Genomic DNA, 24,093 nt, shown 5'->3' with positions numbered 1-24,093 from the left:
GGAAGTTGAAGGGAAATATATGTAGGCTTATGTGTGGGTAGTAAATGTCTAACTGCTACTTAGTAAAGATGAGTCTCCATGGTTTGTTCTAAGGCAAGGTTGTTCAACATGGCATTACTGATTTTTGGGGCTATGTAATCCTTCACTGTGGGGTAGTCCTGTGCACTATAGAGTGTTTAGCAGCATCCTGGACCTCTACCCACTAGATGCCAGTAGCATTGCCCCTTTCCCCTCCCAGTTGTGACAACAAAATCATCTTCAAATGTTGCCAGATGTCTCTGGGGGAAAAATTGCCCTGGGTGAGAAGCACTGGACTAAGGGGTCACCTGGGGATCACTGGGCTACCAGTATTATTGAGGTAGGCTTGACACTAATTCTTATGTCACTTTATTCTTGGAAATTATGTCACTATTCATGGTCTTTATTCAGATACCTGTAGGCTTAGTCAGACTACTCACTCAAGTGGGAACAGAGTCACAGAGGGAAATAGCTTGCGTAATCATGTGGCCCAGTCTCTTGCCTCCTAGGAAGAATTTTTGTAGGTGAAAGCAAGTTGGCTCTTGTAATGTTAGTAACTGTTTTTGCAAATGCAGCAGTTTTAGAGTTTCTTATACTCTAACCTTTTAGAGGGCTTGCATACCCTGTTTGTTTGACTTCTAAAGAAGCACATGAGAAGCCAGTTCACTGGCAGAGTGTGCAGGGTCTTGGGGGCTTCATGGATGAACACTTGTAAAAACAGTGTTGCCCGGCCGGGCGTGGCTCAGTGGTTGAGTGTCGACCTAGGATCCAGGCGATCAGGGTTTGATTCCTGGTCAGGGCACATGCCCGGGTTGCGGGCTAGGCAGCGGGTCCATGACTCTCATCATCGATGTCTCTCTCTCTCCCTCTCTTTTCCTCTCTCTGAAATCAATAGCTATATTTAAAAAAATAAAAAATTAAAATTAAAAAACACACAAAAAAAACCGTGTTTATTCCAATATGTTAGAGTAAGACTTAGGGTACCAAACCAGTGTTATCAGATGGCATTGGTCAAATAAGTAGTAATATAAAGAATCTTTAGTCAATTTAAAGTCTTAATAATTTATTATGTTTTAAAAACAGGTGTTACATGCATCTGGTAAAACTTTCAAACAGAACTAAAGGATGGGCACTACATAGATCTCCCTCCTACCCCTTCCCCTTGAACCTCCAGTTTGCGCAAGCATTATTCTGTTTCTTCTATATTGTTTCAGGGTTTTTTTAATCCTCACCCGAGGATATTTTTTTCCATTGATTTTTAGGGAGAGAGGGAAACATCAATGTGAGAGAGACACATCGACTGGCTGCCTCCCAAGCTCACCCCGATGGGGTTGGGGGGTGGGGAGCGAACCTGCAACCCAGGTATTTGCCCCTGACCAGGAATCGAACCTGCTACCCTTCTTTGCGCAGGCTCACACTCTAACCACTGCGCACACCAGCCAGGGCTCAAGTTATACTACACTAGTGTGTGTGTGTGTGTGTGTGTGTGTGTGTGTGTGTGTGTGTAACCTGAGCCCTAGTATATATTACATATGTTAGTATAATATGTCAGTATAAAATCTATACTGACATGTTATACTAATTCAGATATATTATACTACATTCCGATTCTCCAGAGAAACAACCAATAGGATGGATATCTATGTATATATGCATATATGAGATTAATTTTAATTCTAGATTCTCCAGAGAACCAACCAATAGGGTGTCTGTGTATACATGTATATATGAGATTAATTTTTAATTAATTGGTTCACATGATTATGAGGCTGGCAGGTCTGAATTATGCAAGACAGGGCCACAGGCTGGAGACCCAGGGAAGAGTTGATGTTACAGCCTGAGTCTAAGGGCAATCTGGAGGTAGAATTTTATATATGTATGTACATATATATTCTGATTTTTTTAATGTGTTTCATATAGTACAGAGAAGTTGTTTGTAATTTACCCAACTTTTCCCCAGTGGTAACATCTCATATAATACAATAGCTAAACCAGGAAATTGACATCAGTACAATCTATAGACTTTATTCAGATTTTACCAGGTTTCATATGAATGTATAGTCACATATATACATGTATGAATTTTTGTATTCTCCACCTCAAACAAGAATCAAATCTGTTTTATCACCACATATTTTTATCTTTTAAATATATAAATACAGCTTTTCTGCAGATGGCAAATATTGTCAACTTAGGGAACTAATATACTAGGGTATCCATCTAAGGAGCTGGTGTCTAATTTAGGTTGTCATCATCACTTCCTGATGTGAGTCCCGAATTACCATTTTGTTTTTTTCTAACATTAAAGAATTCCTGACACAAAGTAGAAGATCTCTGATCTTTTACGTGGCCACACTGGACAATCTCTAGTATGCATTCATGTGCTGGGTTGACTCCTGCACCTGTCTTTTTGTTCTGTGGGTAGGATGTCAGTACTGAACTGATGGTTGCCCAGATCTTCCCCAAACCCAGACCCTCCTTTCCCACCCTCTTTTTAATCATATCAGATGCATTTATTTGGTACTTGGACTTATGGTTTTGATCTTTTTGAAGTGAATATTCTTGTATTTTTCTTCCCTTCTCTCCACATAGGAGGAAAAGAGACGTCGAGTTACATCCAGAGAACTGTAAGAATAATTATTATACCTTTTTGTTCTGTGCAGTGTGTAATCTTGATTACTGTGATGACTTTTCAGAAATCCTTTAAAAAAGAACTATATAGTTAATTGTAACTGTAGATAGCTTAAGGATGCTGAGTTTGGGGTCTGATTAACCTTTTGATTCAGGTAGAATTCTCATTGCAGGGAGTGAATTGAGGGCAATTGGCAGTTGTTATCAGAACCAGATCTAAAGGTCATTGTATATTAAATGTTAAAGTAGCATGTTCCTTTTAGGGCTCCTGAGATGAAGATTGCTTTTTGGGTTAGTACAGGACCTGATAAAAACTGCTTCTGGGGAGGAGTCCAAAAGTCACTCTAGGGGTGTTATTTTGCTTGACAGAGTTGCCAGACCAATCCCTGCAGAAGAACTGGAAAGAGTAAAACCAGGAACACACACGGAAGAGGAAGGAGAAAGAGACGGAAAAGTAAAGCATGGTCACCTCCAAGTTTTTCACTTCTATGTTAATCTCACAGTCCCCATTTGGTTCTAGGAAGGGGGTGGGGAGTGCGTGGGAACAGAATGACTTTCACTAATTATCAAAATGACCTTAACTTTGGCTAAAATGTTTTTCAAACTCATTTTTCTGGTGATTCTCTAAGTGGAAGGTGGGTTGTACTGCTCTGATAGTAGTGGAAGGCCTGAGGTAGCTGGACCTTTGCTATCTCATCAGTCCATCAGAGAGCTTCAGTCTGTCCCCTCACCCACCTGCCTCTCTCACCCATGAGGTCTTTGTGACGATCTCATTTTTAAACATGAGGTACTAAAATTCTACAGCATCAATTAGATATAAAGTTTCATTCTTACTTCTGATCAGACTAGTAGATCTCCAGCTCCTTGGTAAAATCAGAGTTTAAATTTCTGTGAAGCACAGATGTACCACCTGAACCCCCTTGAGAAGAGGGTGGGAGAGGGAATGGGGATCCAACACTGGAAACTTTACCATATGACAAAGACTGATGTTGGGTTGTCACAGGTGATGGAGCAGTGTGGGGTTCTGTTTTGGTTTTCATGTTAAGACATTGATTAGAAGTTTCTTACAAACTTGGGTGGGTGGTGAGTACCTTTATTGGGAGCCTATTAAAGGACGGGTGTCTGTTACTTTGCTCTAATGGAGGATCGACTAAGATGTATGCTAATTCTTGAACTACATGATAACTGAAGCTAGTCTTTAATTACATTCCCTACCCTGATACTAGTTAAAATTAGACAGCAGTTATAGTTGGGATACATGTCAAGTTCCTTTTAGAACAGGCAGTTTTAGTGGGTTAGCTCAATCACCCTCCAAAGAAGCAGCTTTGGGCAAGACTGAAGTTGCTCGCTGATGGTGAGACTCCTAGGATCTCTTCTTGCAGTAGGAAGGTTTATAGTGTGCTTCTCTTAACACCACTGATCTTTGTGGTCTCTTTTTATAAAAAGTGGTTTCTGAGGCTGAATTAGACTTGAGCAATTCTCTGGAGAGGTGTATTTAGTTCTTTAAACTTGGGCTCAAAAAGATGTGTGGTCTATGTTTGAGATAGAACTTTTGTCCGGATTGGGGCATCCTACTTCATTCCTTTATACAGATTTCTAGTTTTGATATAAAAGTTATTATCTATGAGATTGTCAGCACTCATGACAGGTGACAGGGATTTGAGGGTAAATACCTCAATTGCAGGATCTGTTCTCCGTTTCTTTAATTTCCTGCCCACTTACCCCACCAAAAAAATTTTACTGTCTTGAAGATAGACAATTCTTACTCCCACCAGCTAGACTATAGGATCAGTTCACATATTTTATTTTCATAGAACATTTTAATAGAAAGATCAGGACCAAATGGGGGGAAACTAACTAGTCTTTTTTTCCCCTGCACTTAGGAAAAGAGACTCAGAAGTCAAACCAAAGAACTGTAAGTATAGTTAACACTTCTTTGTACTTTGTGTTTTGAAGCTTATTGTTAAAATAAGTGTTCTGGTAAAAATGATGGATTGGACAGACCATTAGGTGCATTAACTTCGTGTAGTATGTGGGTGACTGCTATTTGTAGAAGATCAGACCACCACAGTGAAGGCTGAGGTCAGCTGAGATTCAGCTGATCTTGACTCTAGGCCCTTCCTCAGTGGTAATCATACAGCAAGTAGTTGTCCGGTGGTGGTTAAAGGGCACGGAGTGAGCAACTATGTCTATTACCCATAGCTATGAAAATGCTGTGTAACAAATAGCCCCAAAGCTCAGTGGCTTAAAACAAGCAATTATTGAGTTTACGAGTCTACAGCTAAGTGGCTGTTGGCTGATCTTGGCCAGGGATGACTGGGCTAACCTGCTTCTGCCCCATGATTTGGTCAGCCTGGGCACAATCTCATGGCAGTGGCAGACCATGAGGACAGAAGTGAAAAGGAACACTTTTTCAAGCTTCTGTTGACATCCAATTGGCTGAAGCAAATGTTGAGACTGAGCCTGAGTGGAGATGGGCAGAACACCCAAACCAAGTGGCAGAGCCCTGGTAGAGGGAGAGGAGAAGATCTCATGTATGCAGTTGGCTTTGTGATGTAGATGGCACCAACTCTTGCTTACCTACGCAGGGTTGGCCTCTGGCTAGACACATGCACTGGATGCCCATCGGGTCACAAGAAATCAGTGGATTCCTTTTGTCTGTCTTTTTTTAAAACTATATAAATGTTGATGAGATGCCAGTAAAGTGTTGATGGCATTTCTAGATAAGTTCTGAGGTGATCAATGCCTTTCAGGTTTCCTGCAGTGAAGACTTGCCTTTCAGATGGGAAAGGCGATCCATGCTCTAACTTGAGGAGGAGACTGTGTATAGGCCCTCATTGGCTGCTTGCAATGGTGTCAGGCTCCCTGAGGTGACGGTTGTGTGCCTTTTGTTTTGTGACAGAACACCTAAACAGAAATCTAAGGAGGAGCCTGATAGAGAAACAAGATCAAGATTTCAGACTGAAATGGATGAAGGAGACGAAAAAGTAATGACTGAGTCTTAACTCTATTCTTTGTTCCCATTTGGTTGGGAGAAATGACATAGGGCAGGATATGAACCCAGAGTCCTGCCCCATCTACCTGTAGGGTGACTCTGGGCAAATTACTTAATCCCTCTTGTAGGGGCTGGTGGTTGTCACTGTATGCCAGTGCCTGATACATAGTGAGCATTCAGTTGTTCAGTTGTGTTTATCCATAATGGTGAAAAGGGCCTGTGTGTGCCTTGACTAAGATGTCTTTGGAATCAGCTACTCTGCTTTTAAGATCTCTCAGAGAAGTCCTGACATGTGTCTACCCAGACATGTGTGTCAGCCATGCCTGTGCTGCTTTAATAGTCAGTCTGAGTCTAGTTCCCCCGAATCCCACCAGCCTCTTCACCTCCAGTTCAGCTAAGTAAACATGTTTTAGGGTTTAAACATTATACATTGAGACAGGGCTGGGCCTGCATAAAACTACAGGATAGCAAGGTTATCCATAGGGCTGTCCTGCTACCTGAATTCTGGGGGAAGGGGATAAATCTGCTGAGGATCACAGACAGGAATCTCAAGCTCTTTAAGCAGTTTTGTCCCTGTCTGACAGGCTGAACTAGAAGAATCCCAGAGTTGTCTCTGTGGTCTCCTGTCTGTTGAAATCTAGAGTGGAGCCTGAGGTCACATACTACTGGGTTGTGAGCATTCTCACTTCGAACCTGGTTGGCCATAGATGTCTAATTTTGTCCTATGGCACATGACTCTTGGTTTTCCCATCAGCTTGCTCTAACATCTTACTGTCTTTCACCTTTTCTATCCAGATATTGGCTACCTCCCTGTCAGCACTTGCCCTTCAGATCTAAAGAGATCTTAGTGGTATCATCAGACCACCCATGCTCCTCAGAGACTGGCAAGAGATATTGATCACAAGCCAGCATTTTGCCTTTTTAATATTGTTGACTTCTATTTTAATAGACCCATTAATAGATTTGTTGCTTTAGAAAGATGAGTTATACTGTCAAAAAGGTGTTTTTTTTTTGTCTGCACGCTCAGAAGATACTAGATTATCCATATAGAACAAGGAGTTGGTAACAGAGTTGGAAATTTCTATTTTTTAATTTTCTATAGTAGATTCTAAGTCATGTGCCACCGCATCTTCTACCTCCACTATCCCAGTGCCTGTCTTCATCCCTGGCCAGATGACAGATGCAACTAGAGGCATTTTGGCCAACATAAGCAAAATTACTGTTTCCTTCTACACTGAATTTTTCTGAGACAGGTTGGCAAACTATGGCCCACAGGCTAAATCTGGCCCTCTGTCTATTTTTGTAAATAAAGCTTTATTGGAACACAGCCATGCCTTTCATTTACTTATTGTCTGTTTTTGTGCTACAGAGGCAGAGTTGAGTAGTTGTGACAGACCACGTGGTTTGCAAATCTAAAATGTTTGTTTCAGGTTTTTTTCAGAAACAGTTTGCCAACTCCTAATCAACTCTTGTTTGTAAGGGGTGGGGAGCTGAGTTAAAAATTTGAAGCCTCATCTCTACCCCATATATGCCCAGATTTTCCTGTTGTCTAGTTCCACAGTGCTGTAGTCACTAACTGATACTTCGGATTTGGTCTAGCTCTTTCTCAAAGGCTAATTTTTCCTCCTTTATCTCTCCATCCCTGCTTCCCCCTCTCAGGATGAAAAGAGGCACAGAAGTCAACACAAAGATCTGTAAGTGGTTAAAATGCTTGCACTTTGCACTTTGGTGATGTGCTTTGTGTAGTTTTAATTGCTAAAATAACTTCTAGAGACCTGTGACTAGAGGTTTATAGGGAGTTGCTGATGCTATTGGAAGATTGGATTAGTTGGGGTAGGGTTGGATAAGAAACCAAACCGGGCTGTCTTACCTCTTACCTTCTGCCACGTCTGTGGTGCTCCTGTCACTGCACAGTCATGTATGTCCCTTAGTTTCCAGCACCTCTCATTAGGCCTTCCCACATCTGAGGGTTCACATGGGGCTTCTGAAAGCCTTGTTTCAGGATTACGATTTAGCAACATGCCTTTAGAGCCACCATGACATGGGCTCTCTTGGATGGGAACAATCTGTTTCCCAGATGTATTCTGAATATTTTGCTTTTTGATAGGGAGGCATTAGTTTATTGTTTTTGATGCAAGCTGGCGATACGCATAGTTTTTCTGAGCTAATGTTCGGCATATATTTGTTTACCCAACAGAGCTGCCAAACGGAGACCTGAAGAGAAAGAGCCTGAAGGAATAAAACCACAAGCATCTGATGAAAGAGATGAGGATGAAAAGGTAAGGCCTTGGTTCTTTAATTTTACCGTAGTTTATACATCCCATTAGCTGGAATGTTAAAGTGACTTTTAAAAAGTTACTTTGTTATGGAAATATTCAGACATACCCAAAAATAGGCAGAAGAGGGTAGGAAACTCACATTCTCATCAACCTTCAACAATTATTGACTTGTGACAAAGTGTGTTTTAGCCAAGCCCCACTCATTCTCCTTACCCTCCCTTTACCCTGCTGATAAACCAATCCCAGATATATTACTAAAGTATTTATAGAAGAACTACTTGTAAAAGGAAAGGACTCTTTTTAAACATCACCACAATCCCATCATCATAACACAATAATATTGAGATCTAGCCTTTTTCAAACTTCCCTGATTGCCTCCATTGTGTTTTTACAGTTTATTTGAATCAGGACCCAAACAAGGTCGATATAGTATATTTGGTTGATATTTGTCCTAAATGTCTCACCAGAGTTTCACCCCTCTCCTTTTACTTCCAGTATGTGGAAGGGACCTATTTATCTGTAGTTTCTGGATTCTGGATTTTGCCATTTGCACTCCTGTTGCATTTAGCATCTTCCTCTAGCTCTGCAGACTGATAGGTCCATATGTTTGATCAGATGCAGGTCTTCTGTTTTCCACAGGATTTCTTAGGTGTTGCATCATACCAGAAGGTACATTTGTCTTTTTGTGGTGTTAAGATTGATTACTGTGCGCAGATGCTGTCCACCAGATCCATTCATTATAAAGTCCCCCTCAGTTTTTCACTTAATGTTTGTAACAGTCATAGCTTAATTCCATTATTTCACCAGGAGCTTCAAAGTGGCGATAGTCTAGTACCATCATTCCTTCATTTATCCAAAATCTAGAAATAAGTTTCCCCTTATATTAGTCTGCTCACGCTGTCATAACAAAATACCACAATTGGGTTGGTATAAACAACAGACATTTTTTTCAATTCTGGAGACTGGAAGTCTAAGATCAAAATGCTGACAGGGTTAGTGTCTGGTGAAGCCTTTCTTCCTGGCTTGCTGACAGTCGCCTTCTCACTGGGCCCTCATTGGCCTTTCCCTGTATGAGCACAAAGGGAGAGTGAGCTCTGGTGTCTCTTCCCCTTATAAGGACACCATTCCTATTGGATTAGTATCCCACCCATATGGCCTCATTTAGTCACTTTCTTAAAAGCCCCATCTCCAAACTTGGGGTTAGGGCTTCAACTTATGAATTGCGGGGGGAGGGCACAATTCAGTTCATAGTACCCCTCATCAGTTATTTACTTTAAGTACTGTTTGTATAGGAAAGCTAAGGTTATTATTTTTTAAATTGGTCTCAAGTCTTTTAAGGAAGTTTTTGGTTATAAGAATTTTGATTATAGGACTTTACATACTAGAGGTGGCTCTGGTCTCTCTAGTTTTTTGACTGCCTTCTTCCCTACCTCTGACTAGGTTTTGTGATAACCACATATATAAAATTCTTAACTCTTAAGCATTATGAAGATGTAAAATATTTCTTTACCCTTCACTCCAATTCTTTTTTTCCATTTAGGAGGAGAAGAGACGCAAAATTACATCCAAAGAACCGTAAGAACTTATTTTTGTCTTTATACGTAGCAGACAATAATATTAAAATAATTATTCTAGAAAGAAAAAGGGGTTTTTAGTGGATTGCCAGACCAGCCTTAGCTTTGAATCTGATTGATCGGGTTCATGAGCAGAGGACCAAGACGCTCAAATTCTTCCCAGTGAGGCAGGTCCCCTCCATGTGGTAAAGAGACACTTGTGACCTAGCACCTTGCCTTAAGGCAGCACCTGGTACTCATCTATGTCGGGTGGTTTAGGTATGATTTTGACAGTGGATGCTGAGTTTCTTCAGTCATTTCAGAGCATATCTTTTGTCTTTTTCTCAGGACTGAGAGAAAAATGGCTCGAACCAAAACAGTAGTGTCTTCCAAGGTAAACGTGCATCTGGGGACAAAACTGGTGGTGTAACACTAATGGGGTTGCTTAGAGCTGGCTGTCTGAGCACCATTTGTGTTGTGTTCCTCCAGACCCATCTTCAAAGGTGCCTTCAGTGCGGGCAGTACCTGGATGACCCTGAACTAAAGTATGAACATCATCTCACCGATGCAGTAAGTTCCAGCCCTATCTTCTGCCTTTTATTTCCTGTCTCTTGTGTTTCTGCTTAATGGTCCAATGTCTCTCAGGTGGATGAGCCACAGTTGTTGACAAATGAAAGACTGTCCATCTTCGATGCCAATGAATCTGGCTTTGAGAGTTATGAGGCTCTTCCGCAACACAAACTGACATGCTTCAGGTACTGATATGCTTCTTCATTGTGACAGGGCACTTCGGGCACTTCCCTAAAGGTGCATAAGTTCTTAATATCTCTAGCACCTTACCTGCAACATTTCTTACGCTGCTAATACTTGATGGATAAAAGCCACAAAGCCCCGGTAGAAGTATAGTAGATCTTTGCTGGGGGTTGGGTTTTTTTGGAGGGGGTTATTAAAACTACATGTTAAGTATTCAGTTTGTACATATTCTGGAGGTCATTCATTTAAACAAGGGCCAACTTTGTACTAGGTAACTGCACTAGGTGTTACGGATATAGCACTTCAGGTCCCTACTTTCATGGAGGCAGAACAAAAGTTATACCTGTCAGGTAGTAATGACTACAACACATGTAAAAAGCATGGAAAGCAGAGTGGGTAAGAGAAAGAAGTTGTATTTAGAATTGTGGGGAGCCCTGCCTGGCTGGTGTGGCTCAGTTGGTGGAGCATCGTCCCGTGTACCAAAAGGTTGCTGGTTTGATCCCCTTTCCAGGTGCATGTGGGAGGCAACTGATCAGTGTTTCTCTAGTCATTGTTTCTTTCCCTCTCCCTCTGCCTCTCTCTAAAAAATAAAATAAATAAATAAAACTAATAAAGAATAGTGGGGAAATGACTTCAGCAAAGACTCAGTGACGAGAACAGGCTGAGGGGATAGCTAGGGAAAGATATCTTAGGAGGAGGGAATAGCAGGTACAAAGACTCAGGCGGGCATGTGTTGTCTGTGGAAGACTCAGTGATGAGGGTGGGGCTGGTGGGGCTGTGGTAGGGCAGGGGGCGGGGTGAGTGATAGGGGATATAATCAAGGAGCAGGTCGCTAGGGAGAAGGCTAGATCACATAAGGCTTTGCAGGCTGTGGCACTGACTCCAGAATTTTTCGAGTGATAGTCCATGGTGTCTGGATTCTCTCTTTGACAAGACTCAAATGAACCCTTGAGTGAACAGAGTCCCCATGCTCCTTAGCACCTTTCATTTAGTTCTTTCCCTCTTGCTGGAGGTGCAGTTGCTTTATTCAGAAACAAAGGCTTAACTTTGTGGTAAATAGCTTGGCTCTAGGACCAGCCTACATCTCCTTTCAGGCCAAGGCACGTGCTGTTTTTCTCCCTGGAGAGATGTTGTAGGGACAAGTGGATCACCTCAGTAATACTTGTAAGCCTCAGGTGGACATCAGTTCTGGAAAGCCCTTCCTGACACCCTTGCCCCACAGCAGGTTGGAGGGTTCCTGTCCTGGGACAAGACCCAGTGTGTTTCTTCTGCAGCACTTTTCATACTCCCTGTGGTGGGTTGGTTGTATCCTCCTCTCCAAACAATCAGGATTCGGATCTGTTTGGGGATGCTGTTCATCTGCCAGCGACCCCCAGGGCCTGGCACAACCAAACATGCTGTATTGACGTAGCTGGTGTTCATGCCCTTATGCTGCCTCTCTGTAGCATTCCTCGGACCAGAGGCTGGGAGAAGGCCAGGAGCTGGAGGCAGGGCTGCTGTCGTCAGTAATGTCAGGGCTGGAGTCTCTTGGCTTGTCCTCGAAACAGGGTGTGCTATAGACTCATTCTTATATGGTAGAAAGGTAGCAGTAAGGACAAACTTCCCAGAAATAATGTCCCTTTTAGCATCAGAGCCAGGCCACCCTGGTTAAGGGACTCTATTTACCTCTAGTACTTGAGCTGAATGTGGTGGGTGGAAACAAGTCCAGGCAGGGTTCATCCTATGAACCTGTGGTACTTGGAACTTCTCCTTGATGTCACCTCTACTGAGACAGCCCAATGGACTGGGCTCTGGATCCTCGTCTTCTGTGGGTTTTGCAGTATGTGCCCTCCCTTGATATGTGTCCATTTTTCCCACTGGACTTCAAGTTTTGCGAGCAGGGCTATGACCCATGTCTGTCTCCCATACCTGGCATGTAATAGGGGAGCTCAGCTCAAGGTGTTCATTTCCATTTTAAGTTTTGTGAGATTCAGGATGAGGATCTATGACTTCCAAGGCCCTAGGCTGTGGGAGTGTGGTAGGAAATGGTCTCAGGAGACCTGCACAGATCCCGTCTGGCCTAGCTGGAGACTCAGGGATGGCATGGCATCTCCAATGCAGGAGCATAGTCCTTGAGGCCAGCATGAGCAGGTCCATAAGCAGAACCCCTGATTCATGTTCTTAAGTTTGGCATCCTGCTTAATGAGAACATCCTACCAGCTGTCAAGGAGTGTTTCTGGATGGTGGGACCGTGGATGCCCTTAAACCTGAGCTTTACCCCCCCTAGAAGCAGGCAGAAGCCCTTCCTTCCCATATCCCTGATATCTCACTCTTCATGCTTTTATACAGTATGCTTTATTTTATTAAATTTTTTATTGAGGTGAAACTCATAACAAAACTAACCATATAAGAAATATTTCAAAGAGGTAAATCCGTAGAAACAGAAAGCAGATCTGTGATTGGTGGTGGGGAGGGAACAGGGATTGACTGCTTAATGGGTATGAAGTTTTATTTTGTGCAATGAAAATGTTTTGGAGCTAGGTAGAGGTGGTGGTTGCACAGCTGTGAGTAGAATGTGCTTAAGAGCTGATATTTCTGTTAGCAACATGCTAATGGTGGGTGCAGTGAGTTGCTTTCAGATTTCTCATCCCACTGTCTCACTGATTTCTTAGTGTTGCCTTTGCAGACACTTGTACTCTTGATGCACAGGTACTTGATGCAGTTGTACTTCTACCAGAATCAGGTAGAAGCTGTTCGGGTGAGAAAACACTGTACTCATCTAGTGATCTGGAAACCAGAAAGATAAGAGTCTAGGAATTGCACATAGTCCTGTCAGCTTTTGTCTGAACTTGACTCTGTGCTGTGACTTGGCTTCACTGGTCAGCTGGTTAACACTCTTTGTCATCCATCTAGTGTGTACTGTAAACGTGGTCACCTGTGCCCAATCGACACTGGCCTCATTGAGAAGAATGTTGAACTCTTCTTTTCTGGTTCAGCAAAACCAATATATGATGATGACCCATCTCTTGAAGGTAAGTGAAATGCCCCTGATTATGTTTGGGACAGATATTTTAAAAACAAACAACTTGCCTACAAAGTATCTCAGCTGGAACTCCTGCCTCTTCAGGTTAGGGCTTGAGGCTGCTCTGTGAACAGCTATAAGGAAATGCTCTCTGATTTCTCTGTCTCTGAGGACTGCCTGGCTTGGCTGATAAAGGGATGTCAACTTAGGTGGCACTTAGAGGGCCACTTGACCCTGCTGAGATTTTTATGTGAGCCATATCTGAGTCCATTTCCTTTCAAGAAACTGTTTTTCTTTTCCATCTCTTAGGTGGTGTTAATGGCAAAAACCTTGGCCCCATCAATGAATGGTGGATCACTGGCTTTGATGGAGGTGAAAAGGCTCTCATTGGCTTCAGCACCTGTAAGTATGTGGCCAACTGTGGACTGTTCTGGGTTATGAAAGGAGCCTTTGCTTCTGTCTTCCCTGGGGCTTGGTTGGGCTTTGGGACGTCTCACCAGGCTCATATGAACACCACTAACCATGTAACCACGTGGGGCTCTGGGGTGGCCTCTCATATTAGTTATAGCTAGCCTTGGAACTGACCCTCTAGTAATACAAGTAGGTCATATTTTTGCAACTCTAACCCAGACCAAATTTCAAAAACCAGAGATGACCTAAATGAAAGCCCCTCACCCAGTTCTCTAATCAGCTCAAATAGGCCACTTCTTTTTTCTTTTTCTTTTTTTAATATATCTTTATTGATTTCAGAGAGAGGAAAGGAGAGGGAGGGAGAGAGGCAGAAACATAATGAGGAGAGAGTCATTGATCAAGCCCACAACCGGGCATGTACCCCGATCGGGAATCGAACCCTGATCGCCTGGATCCTAGGCCGACGCCTAACCGCCGAGCCACGCCCTGCCGGGCTAGGCCACTTCTGAATGAGCTAATAACACTGATTGACTTCATAGTCTCATCTCTGCCCTTTGTCCACCATAACTGCCATCCGGTTCAAACTGCTTTTTAAAAATATCTTTTGTTCACTCCAGCCTTTGCTGAATACATTCTGATGGATCCTAGCCCAGAGTATGCACCAGTGTTCAGCGTAATGCAAGAGAAGATCTACATAAGTAAGATAGTCGTTGAGTTCCTGCAGAGCAACCCTGACTCGACCTATGAAGACCTGATCAATAAGATTGAGGTATGAGGTTAGGTTCTGTGTAATCTGGGATTCACACCTGTTTATATGCAATATAGATACTGCTGAAAAACTCGTGTCTAGAATCACCAGAAACTTTTTTAGTTCGATTAGAACAGTTTTGCTTAATCCTAAGAAACTTCTGATGTGTTTTTTCTTAAAGACCACTGTTCCTCCTTCGGTGCTCAATCTGAATCGATTCACGGAGGATTCTCTCCTTCGACATGCTCAGTTTGTGGTGGAACAAGTAGAGAGTTACGATGCAGCTGGGGACAGTGATGAACAGCCCATCTTCCTGAGCCCCTGCATGAGAGACCTGATCAAGTTGGCTGGGGTCACCCTGGGAAGAAGGTAAGGACACAACAGAGTAAAATTGAAGACCTGAGAGCAGGGAAGGCAGAGTGTCTCATGCACTCTTCCCCAGCCTGCAAACATGATGGGAACCTCTCTCCCAGGCGAGCTAAAAGCCGTCAGACCATCAGTCATTCCACCAAGGAGAAGGACAAAGGCCCCACTAAAGCCACCACCACCAAGCTGGTCTACCAGATCTTCGACACTTTCTTCGCAGAGCAAATTGAAAAGGATGACAGAGAAGATAAGGAGAACTCCTTCAAACGCCGGCGGTGTGGTGTCTGCGAGGTAACCTCACCTAGGCTGGGTTCTCCATGTAATTCGAGCACCTCATTTCTTTCTCTTTCTGGCTTGAGATACTCACTGGTCAAATGTGACCCCTGAAACATTAGTTTGGAGAAAGTTGGTGATCTGGGAAGAACTGCATGCCTCACAAAACAGATTGATAAGGCAGCTGTTGAAATTGGTGTGCTCAGATGCTTTGCTCTTAACGCCACTGTCACAAACTAGAAAGCCTAGCCTCTGGGTGGCGTTTGCTCTGCTTACATCTCATTGTGCCTGAAAGCCTCAGTGTGAAGGCAGAGGGAGTGACTTCCTCAGAGGGCAGGACATCCTCCCAGAAGCCTGTCTTGTCTTATTCTATAACTTTCCCGGAAGAGTGGGGTCTATCCAACTTAGATTTGAAATTTGAGGCCTTAAAAGACCTTTCTGTGAATTTTAAGTATTTTTTTTTTACTTCATTCTGGAGAAATTAATCCTAATCTTCTGTGACCCAGATATCGGATATATTTTGGTATCGGTTATTTGACTTATTTTGGACGAAAACTTGGGTGCAAAAATACAACAGCTGCTTTTAGAACTGCCCTGTGTTCACAATGTCCACTGGATTCAGGGCATTTCCTTTTGTCTTCAGTGGCAGCCCTTAACAGGAATGTGCAAAACCATTCCTGTTTTGTTTTTTTTCATCTAGCACATGTATCTAAGCCTTAAAATGTTTTTTATATATACATAACTGGTATTCTTTGTAATCATGTTATGTGTTGATATAGGTAAATCTAGTTAATTTGTTTTGGCTGTTTCATTGTACTGCATTATATGACAGTCCCAATTTACCTCTCGATGATGGGCAACTTTCAATATTATAAATCATGCTGTGGCAGCATCCTTAAACAAGACTTCTGTGACTGCCTCTATTTTGAAGTAGAGTTGCTGGGGTGCGGGTTATAAACTTAACTTTGATATAGAAAACTGTTCTCCAAAGTGGTGCTAGCAACTTAAACCCTGTGAGCAGAGCCATTTTCCCCCACACATTTCAACACCACATGCCCAGCTTCTTAACCTTTGCTAATCTGGGGCGTATGAATGGTACCTTGTTCCTTCAGTATTTTTTGCGGGGATAATCTTCACCTGAGGATATTTTTTTTCCCATTGAATTATTTTCTTTTTTTTGAGAGTCGAAGGGGGATGGGGGGAGAGAGAAACATTGATGTGAGAGTCACATCGATTAGTTGCCTCCCACATGTTCCCCAACCAGGGCCAGGGTCAAGCATGCAACCAAGGTACGCTCCCTTGATCAGAATCAAACCGGCTACCCTTCAGTCTGTTGGCCGGTGCTCTAACCACTGAACCAGACTGGCTAGTGCACCTTGTTCCTGACTCTTATTTCTCTTACCTCTAATGAGGCTAAATATACAATTTCTAAAATTGTAACTCACCCCCTAGCTGGTTTGGCTCAGTGGCTAGAGCGTCGGCCTGCAGACTAAAGGGTCCCTGGTTCTAGTCCAGTCAAGGGCATGTACCTTGGTTGCAGGCTTGATCCCTGGCCCCGGTCGGGGTGTGTACGGGAGACAACCAATCCATGTGTCTTTCATATCGATGTTTGTTTGTTTTCTCTCCCTCTACTCTCTCTGAAAAGCAATGGAAAAAATATCCTCGGGTGAGGATTGAAAATTTTTTAAAAATAAAATAAAATTGTAATTCACCAAAAACCTGGTTACTAATTGTTACTAATGGCCATTTGGTTTACTTTTTAAATATCTTCCAGGTTTGTCAGCAACCCGAGTGTGGAAAGTGTAAAGCCTGTAAGGATATGGTTAAGTTTGGTGGAAGCGGCCGGAGCAAACAGGCCTGCCAAGAGAGGAGGTAGGCTTGGCCGACGCTTGTTCTGGTAGCAGAGGACAGTGCCAGCTGAGGGCTGAACACTGTGTGGATGGCTGTGTTGAAATGTGCAGAGCAGGCAGTAGTGCTTGATCTCACATTGTCCCCGGGCCTGTCCTCATTATCTGACCCAAACAGCCCCAGGCGGTTTTACTTACAAAAGAGGACTTGCTTATACAAGTGACTTTGTAGGTGTCCCAATATGGCCATGAAGGAGGCAGATGATGACGAAGAAGTAGATGACAATATCCCAGAGATGCCGTCACCCAAAAAAATGCATCAGGGGAAGAAAAAGAAACAGAATAAGAACCGGATCTCTTGGATTGGAGATGCTATCAAGGTAATGCTGGAGGAGGCTCTCTGTCTTTGTACTGCCACCCAGAAGTGAGTTATCTCCTGGTGTCTCACCACCAGGCCTCTTAAGCAGCCTGAGTCCTGGTCGCTTGCCTCGTGAGAGGAGCAGGGCTGGCTGTGAGGCTGTGGCCTAGGCCCAGGCCTATGACCACACACCAGAAATGTGTTTTTGTTTGTCTGCCCAAAGACTTGGTTTCCCTTAACTTCCAAAATGGGTAATTGACACAGTTTAAGAGTCGGGCTGCTTCCCCTTTAAAGCTTGTTTTGAAGAGAGTTGTCAACATCCAGCCTGGGAGTCAAGTGTCTTCAGGACACTAGCAGGTTCCCTCCTGGTCATTCTGTGGTCACCTCCCCATCTAAGACTCAGTTCCTTTACCAGAGCTGGAAAGGGAATGTCTCAGCACTGCTTCCTTGATGTTCATAAGCCAAAGATATAGACTGTTCGTTTAGCAGGCGTGAGGCTCCCTCTGCGTCAAGCCTGGACGTGGCTCCACCCTTGCCCTGTGGTGCTGATGATCCAGGGCAGGAGGACAGACACATGTCCTGCTGGGAGGATGGAGAGGTAGACAGGGGCTGGGGCTGTGAGGCTTCCCCTAGGAGGTGACATCTGAGCTGAGACCCAGAAGGTGGGAGAGGAGCCACCCCATGAAGATGTGAGGAAGAACCCGGGCAGAGGCCCTGAGGTGGGAACCAGTTTTCCTTGTGGGAGAAAAGGAAAGAGGCCTGTGTGACTGAGGAGTTGGGAATGGGATGTGGCTTTAGGAGCACAATGAGAGTTGGTACCCGTGCTGTTACGAAATGCTGGAATCTGATTTGCTGCTGACTGGCAAGGGCAGAGCTGACAATAGAGAGACCATAGGGATGTAGATGTTTTCTATAGGAGCCAGACCAGTAGAACCCATGAATTCTTAATGAAATCATTATGGGTTATACCTTTATACTTAATAAGAACACCATGCAGGTCAGACCTAGCATGGACCTTCAAACCCATCTCCACCTGAAATAAGCTTTGTTTTCAGACTGATGGCAAGAAGACTTACTATAAGAAGGTGTGCATTGACTCGGAAACCCTGGAAGTGGGGGACTGTGTCTCTGTTATTCCAGATGACTCCTCAAAACCACTGTACTTAGCAAGGTTTGTATCTTTCCCTTTGCTGACTTCAGCACACACTTTCTCTTGAACAGGTAGGAGATGCCTGTTTGCAAGAATAGCAACAGCAGCTTTTTGTTCTAGACTGAAACAAAACTTCCCCTAAGTAAACTAAGTAGATTTGCCAATGAAGTTAGAACGTTCTTCCCTTTGCTCTTCTAATCTCTAGGGTCACCGCATTGTGGGAGGACAGCAGTCAAGGACAGATGTTTCATGCCCACTGGTTCTGTGCTGGCACAGACACAGTCCTCGGGGCCACGTCGGACCCCCTCGAGCTGTTCCTGGTAGACGAGTGTGAGGACATGCAGCTGTCATACATTCACAGCAAGGTGACAGTCGTCTATAAACCTCCATCGGAAAACTGGGCCATGGAGGTGAGTGCCCAGAGCCCCTCAGATGTGCTCTTCTCTTACTGTGTGGGCTTATGCCTGACACAGCATCCTTGTCCTCTAAGGGAGGCATGGATCCTGAGGCCCTGATGCCAGAGGACAATGGGAAGACCTATTTCTACCAGCTGTGGTACGATCAAAACTATGCAAGATTTGAGTCCCCTCCAAAAACTCGGCCAACGGAGGACAACAAGTACAAGTGAGTGCTGATACTGGCCCCTGGTGTTGTCCCCCTTCTTGGGGAGGACACCATGCTTCTGCGTGAATCACTAGTTTTTCACATGCTTCCATCTGCTGGGTTTGCTTTCTGGACTCAATCTGATTGTTTTCCTTATTAACCCAAGACCAGCCTGGCATTGAAAGTTGTGTTGTTGTTGTTTTTGTTTGTTTGTTTTCATCTTCACCCAAGGATATGTTTTTATTGATTTTTAGAGAGAAGAAGGGAAAGATCGATAGGTTGCCTCCTCTAGGTTCTCCAACTGGGAATCGAACCCGCAACCTTTTTCGTGTATGAGACAATGGTCCAACCAACTGAGCCACCCAGCCAGGGCCCAGCCTGCCTTTGTTGCAGTGGCTTTAGATGTATGGACAGCCTGGGCACGGAGTTACCTTTATGAGAAGCTCTCATGTCCAGGAGCAGGATTTATCTTTCTATTTCCGGCCTTTTTACATGTTCTTCAGTGTCTGCATCACAGATGTCATGTGTGTTCTTTTGTTTCTTAGGTATCTTCTAAGTGAGATCTTTGATTCTATTTTATTCTAACTGATGGGTGACTGCTTTTAGGGAGTCTCGCTTGTTTTAAATGTTTAGTGCCGCTTACTTTCCTTTCTAACCTCTATACCTCACTTCTTTTGACTAAAAGTGGCACCAGTACCTCTAGAGCAGCAGTGAGGCTGATGGGGCAAGGTGCTTCTGGTGTTTTCCCACTTAACCTGGTGCTGCTTTGACTTGATCTTTTTTTTTTTTTTATCTCCATTTCTTATTTTTAAAAATATATATATTTCAGAGAGGAAGGGAAGAGAGAGATAGAAACATCAATGAGAGAGTCATTGATCGGCTGTCTCTTGCACGCCCCCTGCTGGGGATTGAGCTGCAACCTGGGCATGTGCCCTGACCAGGAAACGAACCATAATCTCCTGGATCCTAGGTCGATGCTCAACTGCTGAGCCATGCCCAGCCAGGGCATTAAATCTCCATTTTAAAGACAGCCTTTAACTGTCCTTTAAGGAACTTTACCGAATACCTCTTTAGCCTTTATAGAGATGATAGTATGAGCCTGCTCGGATATTATGAGTTCCTAACTGAACCACTCTTTGTATTCTTGCTTCTGCTGTCTTTTTCACCATATTTTAGATTCCATTAATGTCTTACGGTTTTTATAGCAAATACTCAAAAGTGGGATAGGCTTGATATTTTCTTGTGTTGTATGTATCTCTGGACTTTGTTCCCAACTAAGTGCTTTCAAAGTATGAACATAAAGTACAGGAAAGCCATTTCCTTCAAACATCTGCAGATATTTTCTCTTGGTCACCAGAGTCTCTGGGTTAAGCCAGCAGCTCTGTTGTAGTCATTACCTGCCACCTCAGGGCCTTTTAGCTTTTGTCCTTTACTCCTTCAGATTCTGCACAAGCTGTGCCCGTTTGGCTGAAATGAGACAAAAGGAAATTCCCAGGGTCCTCGAGCAGATCGACGACATGGACGGCCGGGTTTTCTACAGCTCAGCCTCCAAGGATGGCATCCAGTATCGAGTGGGTGATGGCGTGTACCTTCTCCCAGAGGCTTTCACGTTCAAGTGAGTTCCCCCTCTGCCTAGGTCAGGGCCAGGCTCCCTGGGCCAGTACAGAGTTGTCTTTGAAATGTCCCCCACCCTGCACCCCTTGTACCAGCTGTTGCCTGAGCCATTGTCACTGGTCAGTCGTGCTGAATTACCTACTTTTTCAGGTTTAATGTTCAATAACATGTAACATTTGTTTCTCTGCAGCATCAAGCTGTCCAGTCCTGTGAAACGTCCACGGAAGGAGCCTGTGGATGAAGACCTGTATCCAGAACACTACCGGAAATACTCAGACTACATCAAAGGCAGCAACCTGGATGCCCCTGAGCCATACCGAATTGGCCGCATCAAAGAGATCTTCTGTGTCAAGAAGAACAATGGCAAGCCCAATGAGACGGACATCAAGATCAGACTGAACAAGTTCTACAGGTCAGTGATGCCCTCTGCTCTTCCAGGAGGCAGCAGACTCTTCCAGAAAGTTCTGCCTGAAACAGGGTTATAACATAGCACACACAGTGATGTTTTAAGAGTTAGATAGAAGTAGCTGTTTTTCTGATTAGTGCTGACAGTGACTCAAATTATATAGTTCCTAGCCTTGCTTTTAGACCTTATTTTAAAGCTGCTGAGTTCTCTCTCCAAAGAAATCCTTAAGCTTCAGTTCAGAGTGTGACAAAGGCAGAGGTAGAATGTCCTGGGCTTTGCCTGAGGCACCCCCAGAGAACCTAGGGTTCTATTTACAAGCTGTGTTGCACCCCCTTCCCCTTGTCCCTCCCAGCTCTCATCTTCCTGTTTCTGGCATTTTTCTCCATCTATACTTTTCCCAAAGTCTTCACTGCACTGAGTCTTTTTCTGGGACCCTAGTAACTGGTAGTGATTAGGAGCTAAGCAGAAACTAAGCCATACATACTGATAGTTATAACATTGCTTCACTTTTTGATTAAGTCATCAAAGACTTTCTGAAGTCCTTGTAATAATCACTTGTAGCAATGGGAAAGAAAGAAGAAATTTGACCAGTATAAGTGAGAAAAAGAAGCTCTAGACAGCCACAGCCTTTTTTTTTTTTTTTTTTTTAACTTATTTTTTATTTTTAGAGGGAGAAGAAGGGGAGGAGAGAGAAAACATCAATGTAAGAGCAGAACATCAGTTGGCTGCCTCCTGCATGCCTCCTACCCAGGGTTGAGCCCCCAGTCCAGGCATGTTCCCTGACTGGGAATCAAACTGGCAACCTTTTGGTGCATGGGATGACGCCCAACCAACTGAGCCACACAGGCCAGGGTGCGGGCTCAGTCTTGACACAGGGCCAGTCTGTTTGGATTGCAGTGGGGACATGAAGAGCAAGCAAATGATTCAACAAACCTAACTCCCTTAAGGTTTAATGTTTAGTTACGCATAATGGTTGCTTCTCTACAGCATCAAGCCGTCCAGTTCTATGAAACACCCACAGAAGGAGCATTTGTTGCAAAGAATCCTGTTTGTAGTGTCTAGTGCCAACTAAGATAATTATCAAGCTGACCTGATTGGGGGGTCATGATCTTTACCCATGGATTCTCTGAGCACCCCCAGGAATGTGGTACTATTTAACTCTTTGTCAGCTCACAGCAAAACAGAATTGCTCCCTGGCCAGTGTAGCTCAGTTGGTTGAGCTATGGCCCATGCACCAGGAGGTCACCGGTTGATTCCCAGTCAGGGCACATGCCTGGGTTGTGGGCTCAATCCCCAGTAGGGGGCATGCAGGAAGCAGCTGATGGATGTTTCTCTCTCTCCCTTCCTCTCTTTGAAATCAATAAAAACAGTAAAAAAAAAAATTGCTAACAAAGACGCTTCTGCTCACAGGCCGGAGAACACACACAAGTCCACTCCAGCAAGTTACCATGCAGACATCAACCTGCTTTACTGGAGTGATGAGGAGGCCGTGGTGGACTTCACTGATGTGCAGGGCCGCTGCACTGTGGAATACGGGGAGGACCTGCCCGAGTGCCTGCAGGACTTCTCAACTGGAGGCCCAGACCGCTTCTACTTCCTTGAGGTGATGCTCTGGGCTTATTGGAGGGAGGGGTAAGGGCTCCAGGTCAAACTCTCACAGCCCCTGAGAAAGCAGTTTAATTATACATTCAAGTCTGAAACTTAATACTTTTGGCTTTTTATTATTTATTCATATTAGCTTCTATTTGAGCCAAACTGACAATTGCTGGGAAGCCAGTGATCTCAAATGCTCCTACATTTGGCTTTTTAAAAAGTACAATGATCCCTGGCTGGTATGGCTCAGTTGGTTGGGTCACCAGTTCAATTCACAGTCAGGGCACATGCCCCCGTAGCAGCTTGCTCTTCAGTGAGGGATGTGCAGCAAGCAAGAGGCAGCATATCGATGTTCTGCTCTCACATCAATGTTTTTCCTCTCTCTTCCCCTTCCTCTCTCTAAAAATCAATAAATATAGAAAATAGTACAAGGATATAAATATAATACTTGAGTGTCCTAATACAATGAAAATTTATTTGAAGACTATTAAGTCGCCTCTTCTAGCTCAACCTTAGTGTGAGTTAGGGAAAGGAGCCCCTTTCCCAGGGAGAAACAGTCCTGCCCCTCAGTCCCTTCAGCCAGGTATGTGCATCCAGTTCAGGACCACACACATGTAGCTGGCCCTGGTTATTGAGAAAAGATCCAGGAGTCTGTTAACCAAGCTAATCACTTTTAAATTGTCTGAGCATGGCCTTTCTCTGTTGGCGCACTTAAAAACGACACATGCCTGTTTCCCCAGGTTCCAGTGTAGATAGCTTCATGAGACTGTAGTTTCTTGGTGTAACACTTGCCTATTTTTATTTATTATTTTTTAAAATATATCTTTATTGATTTCAGAGAGAAGGGAGAGGGAGAGAGAGAGAAACATCAGTGATGAGAGTCATTGATTAACTGCCTCCTGCACGCCCCCTACTGGGGATCGAGCTGCAACCTGGGCATGTGCCCTGACTGGGAATAGAACCTCGATCTCCTGGATCATAGGTTGATGCTCAACCTCTGAGCCATGCCAGCCCGGCTTTTGCCTATTTTTAGAATGAGCAGTCCAGGCACTTATATAAAGCAGGAATCTCAATGTCAACCACATAAAATATTTGTACTAATACAACTTATTTCCAGTATAGTAAAATCAAAGTACTTAGTAGTGGCTAATTGCTTATGGACATATTCAGGGAGAAGTTAAATAGATCTTTATCAAATTAACTTGTTAGAGAGGGGACCAATGTGTTTCTCCGCCAGAATATTGTGGTTCTTCCCTTCCCAGGCCTATAATGCCAAGAGCAAAAGCTTTGAAGATCCTCCCAACCATGCCCGTAGCCCTGGAAACAAAGGGAAAGGGAAGGGAAAAGGTATGTTGTTATTCCATAGGGTTCTTTTCAAGTCCATTTTCTATAACTCGTGATACTTATGATCAGTGTAAAAGAACAGCCCCTGATGTTGCCTTATTTTCTGTGTTAACAACTCAAAGTGAAGCCATCTTTGAATCAATAAGGTGT

General features: G+C 43.8%; 1 protein-coding gene across 2 annotated transcripts in view; it reads left to right on the top strand.

The window, feature by feature from the left end:
• Positions 1 to 24,093, top strand: part of DNMT1 (DNA methyltransferase 1) — a 42,403-nt gene that overhangs the window by 11,134 nt on the left and 7,176 nt on the right. For both annotated transcript variants that reach the window (XM_081135083.1, XM_081135084.1), the window contains exons 7-30: positions 2,611 to 2,645; positions 3,019 to 3,103; positions 4,533 to 4,564; positions 5,552 to 5,636; positions 7,304 to 7,338; positions 7,842 to 7,923; positions 9,464 to 9,498; positions 9,825 to 9,870; positions 9,966 to 10,046; positions 10,122 to 10,231; positions 13,122 to 13,240; positions 13,540 to 13,632; positions 14,259 to 14,410; positions 14,571 to 14,758; positions 14,863 to 15,046; positions 16,803 to 16,900; positions 17,108 to 17,255; positions 18,289 to 18,404; positions 18,589 to 18,793; positions 18,874 to 19,007; positions 20,428 to 20,601; positions 20,791 to 21,012; positions 22,417 to 22,609; positions 23,862 to 23,946. In XM_081135083.1, the coding sequence (XP_080991209.1) occupies positions 2,611 to 2,645; positions 3,019 to 3,103; positions 4,533 to 4,564; positions 5,552 to 5,636; positions 7,304 to 7,338; positions 7,842 to 7,923; positions 9,464 to 9,498; positions 9,825 to 9,870; positions 9,966 to 10,046; positions 10,122 to 10,231; positions 13,122 to 13,240; positions 13,540 to 13,632; positions 14,259 to 14,410; positions 14,571 to 14,758; positions 14,863 to 15,046; positions 16,803 to 16,900; positions 17,108 to 17,255; positions 18,289 to 18,404; positions 18,589 to 18,793; positions 18,874 to 19,007; positions 20,428 to 20,601; positions 20,791 to 21,012; positions 22,417 to 22,609; positions 23,862 to 23,946 (2,737 nt within the window). The remainder of the gene's footprint in view (positions 1 to 2,610; positions 2,646 to 3,018; positions 3,104 to 4,532; positions 4,565 to 5,551; positions 5,637 to 7,303; positions 7,339 to 7,841; positions 7,924 to 9,463; positions 9,499 to 9,824; positions 9,871 to 9,965; positions 10,047 to 10,121; positions 10,232 to 13,121; positions 13,241 to 13,539; positions 13,633 to 14,258; positions 14,411 to 14,570; positions 14,759 to 14,862; positions 15,047 to 16,802; positions 16,901 to 17,107; positions 17,256 to 18,288; positions 18,405 to 18,588; positions 18,794 to 18,873; positions 19,008 to 20,427; positions 20,602 to 20,790; positions 21,013 to 22,416; positions 22,610 to 23,861; positions 23,947 to 24,093) is intronic.

This window comes from Miniopterus schreibersii (genome assembly GCF_964146895.1).
Source record: "Miniopterus schreibersii genome assembly, chromosome: 4".
In the NCBI taxonomy this organism is placed as follows: Eukaryota; Metazoa; Chordata; class Mammalia; order Chiroptera; family Miniopteridae; genus Miniopterus; species Miniopterus schreibersii.
The sequence above is the reverse complement of the archived record's forward strand: the minus strand, read 5'-3'. Positions and strand labels throughout refer to the sequence as shown.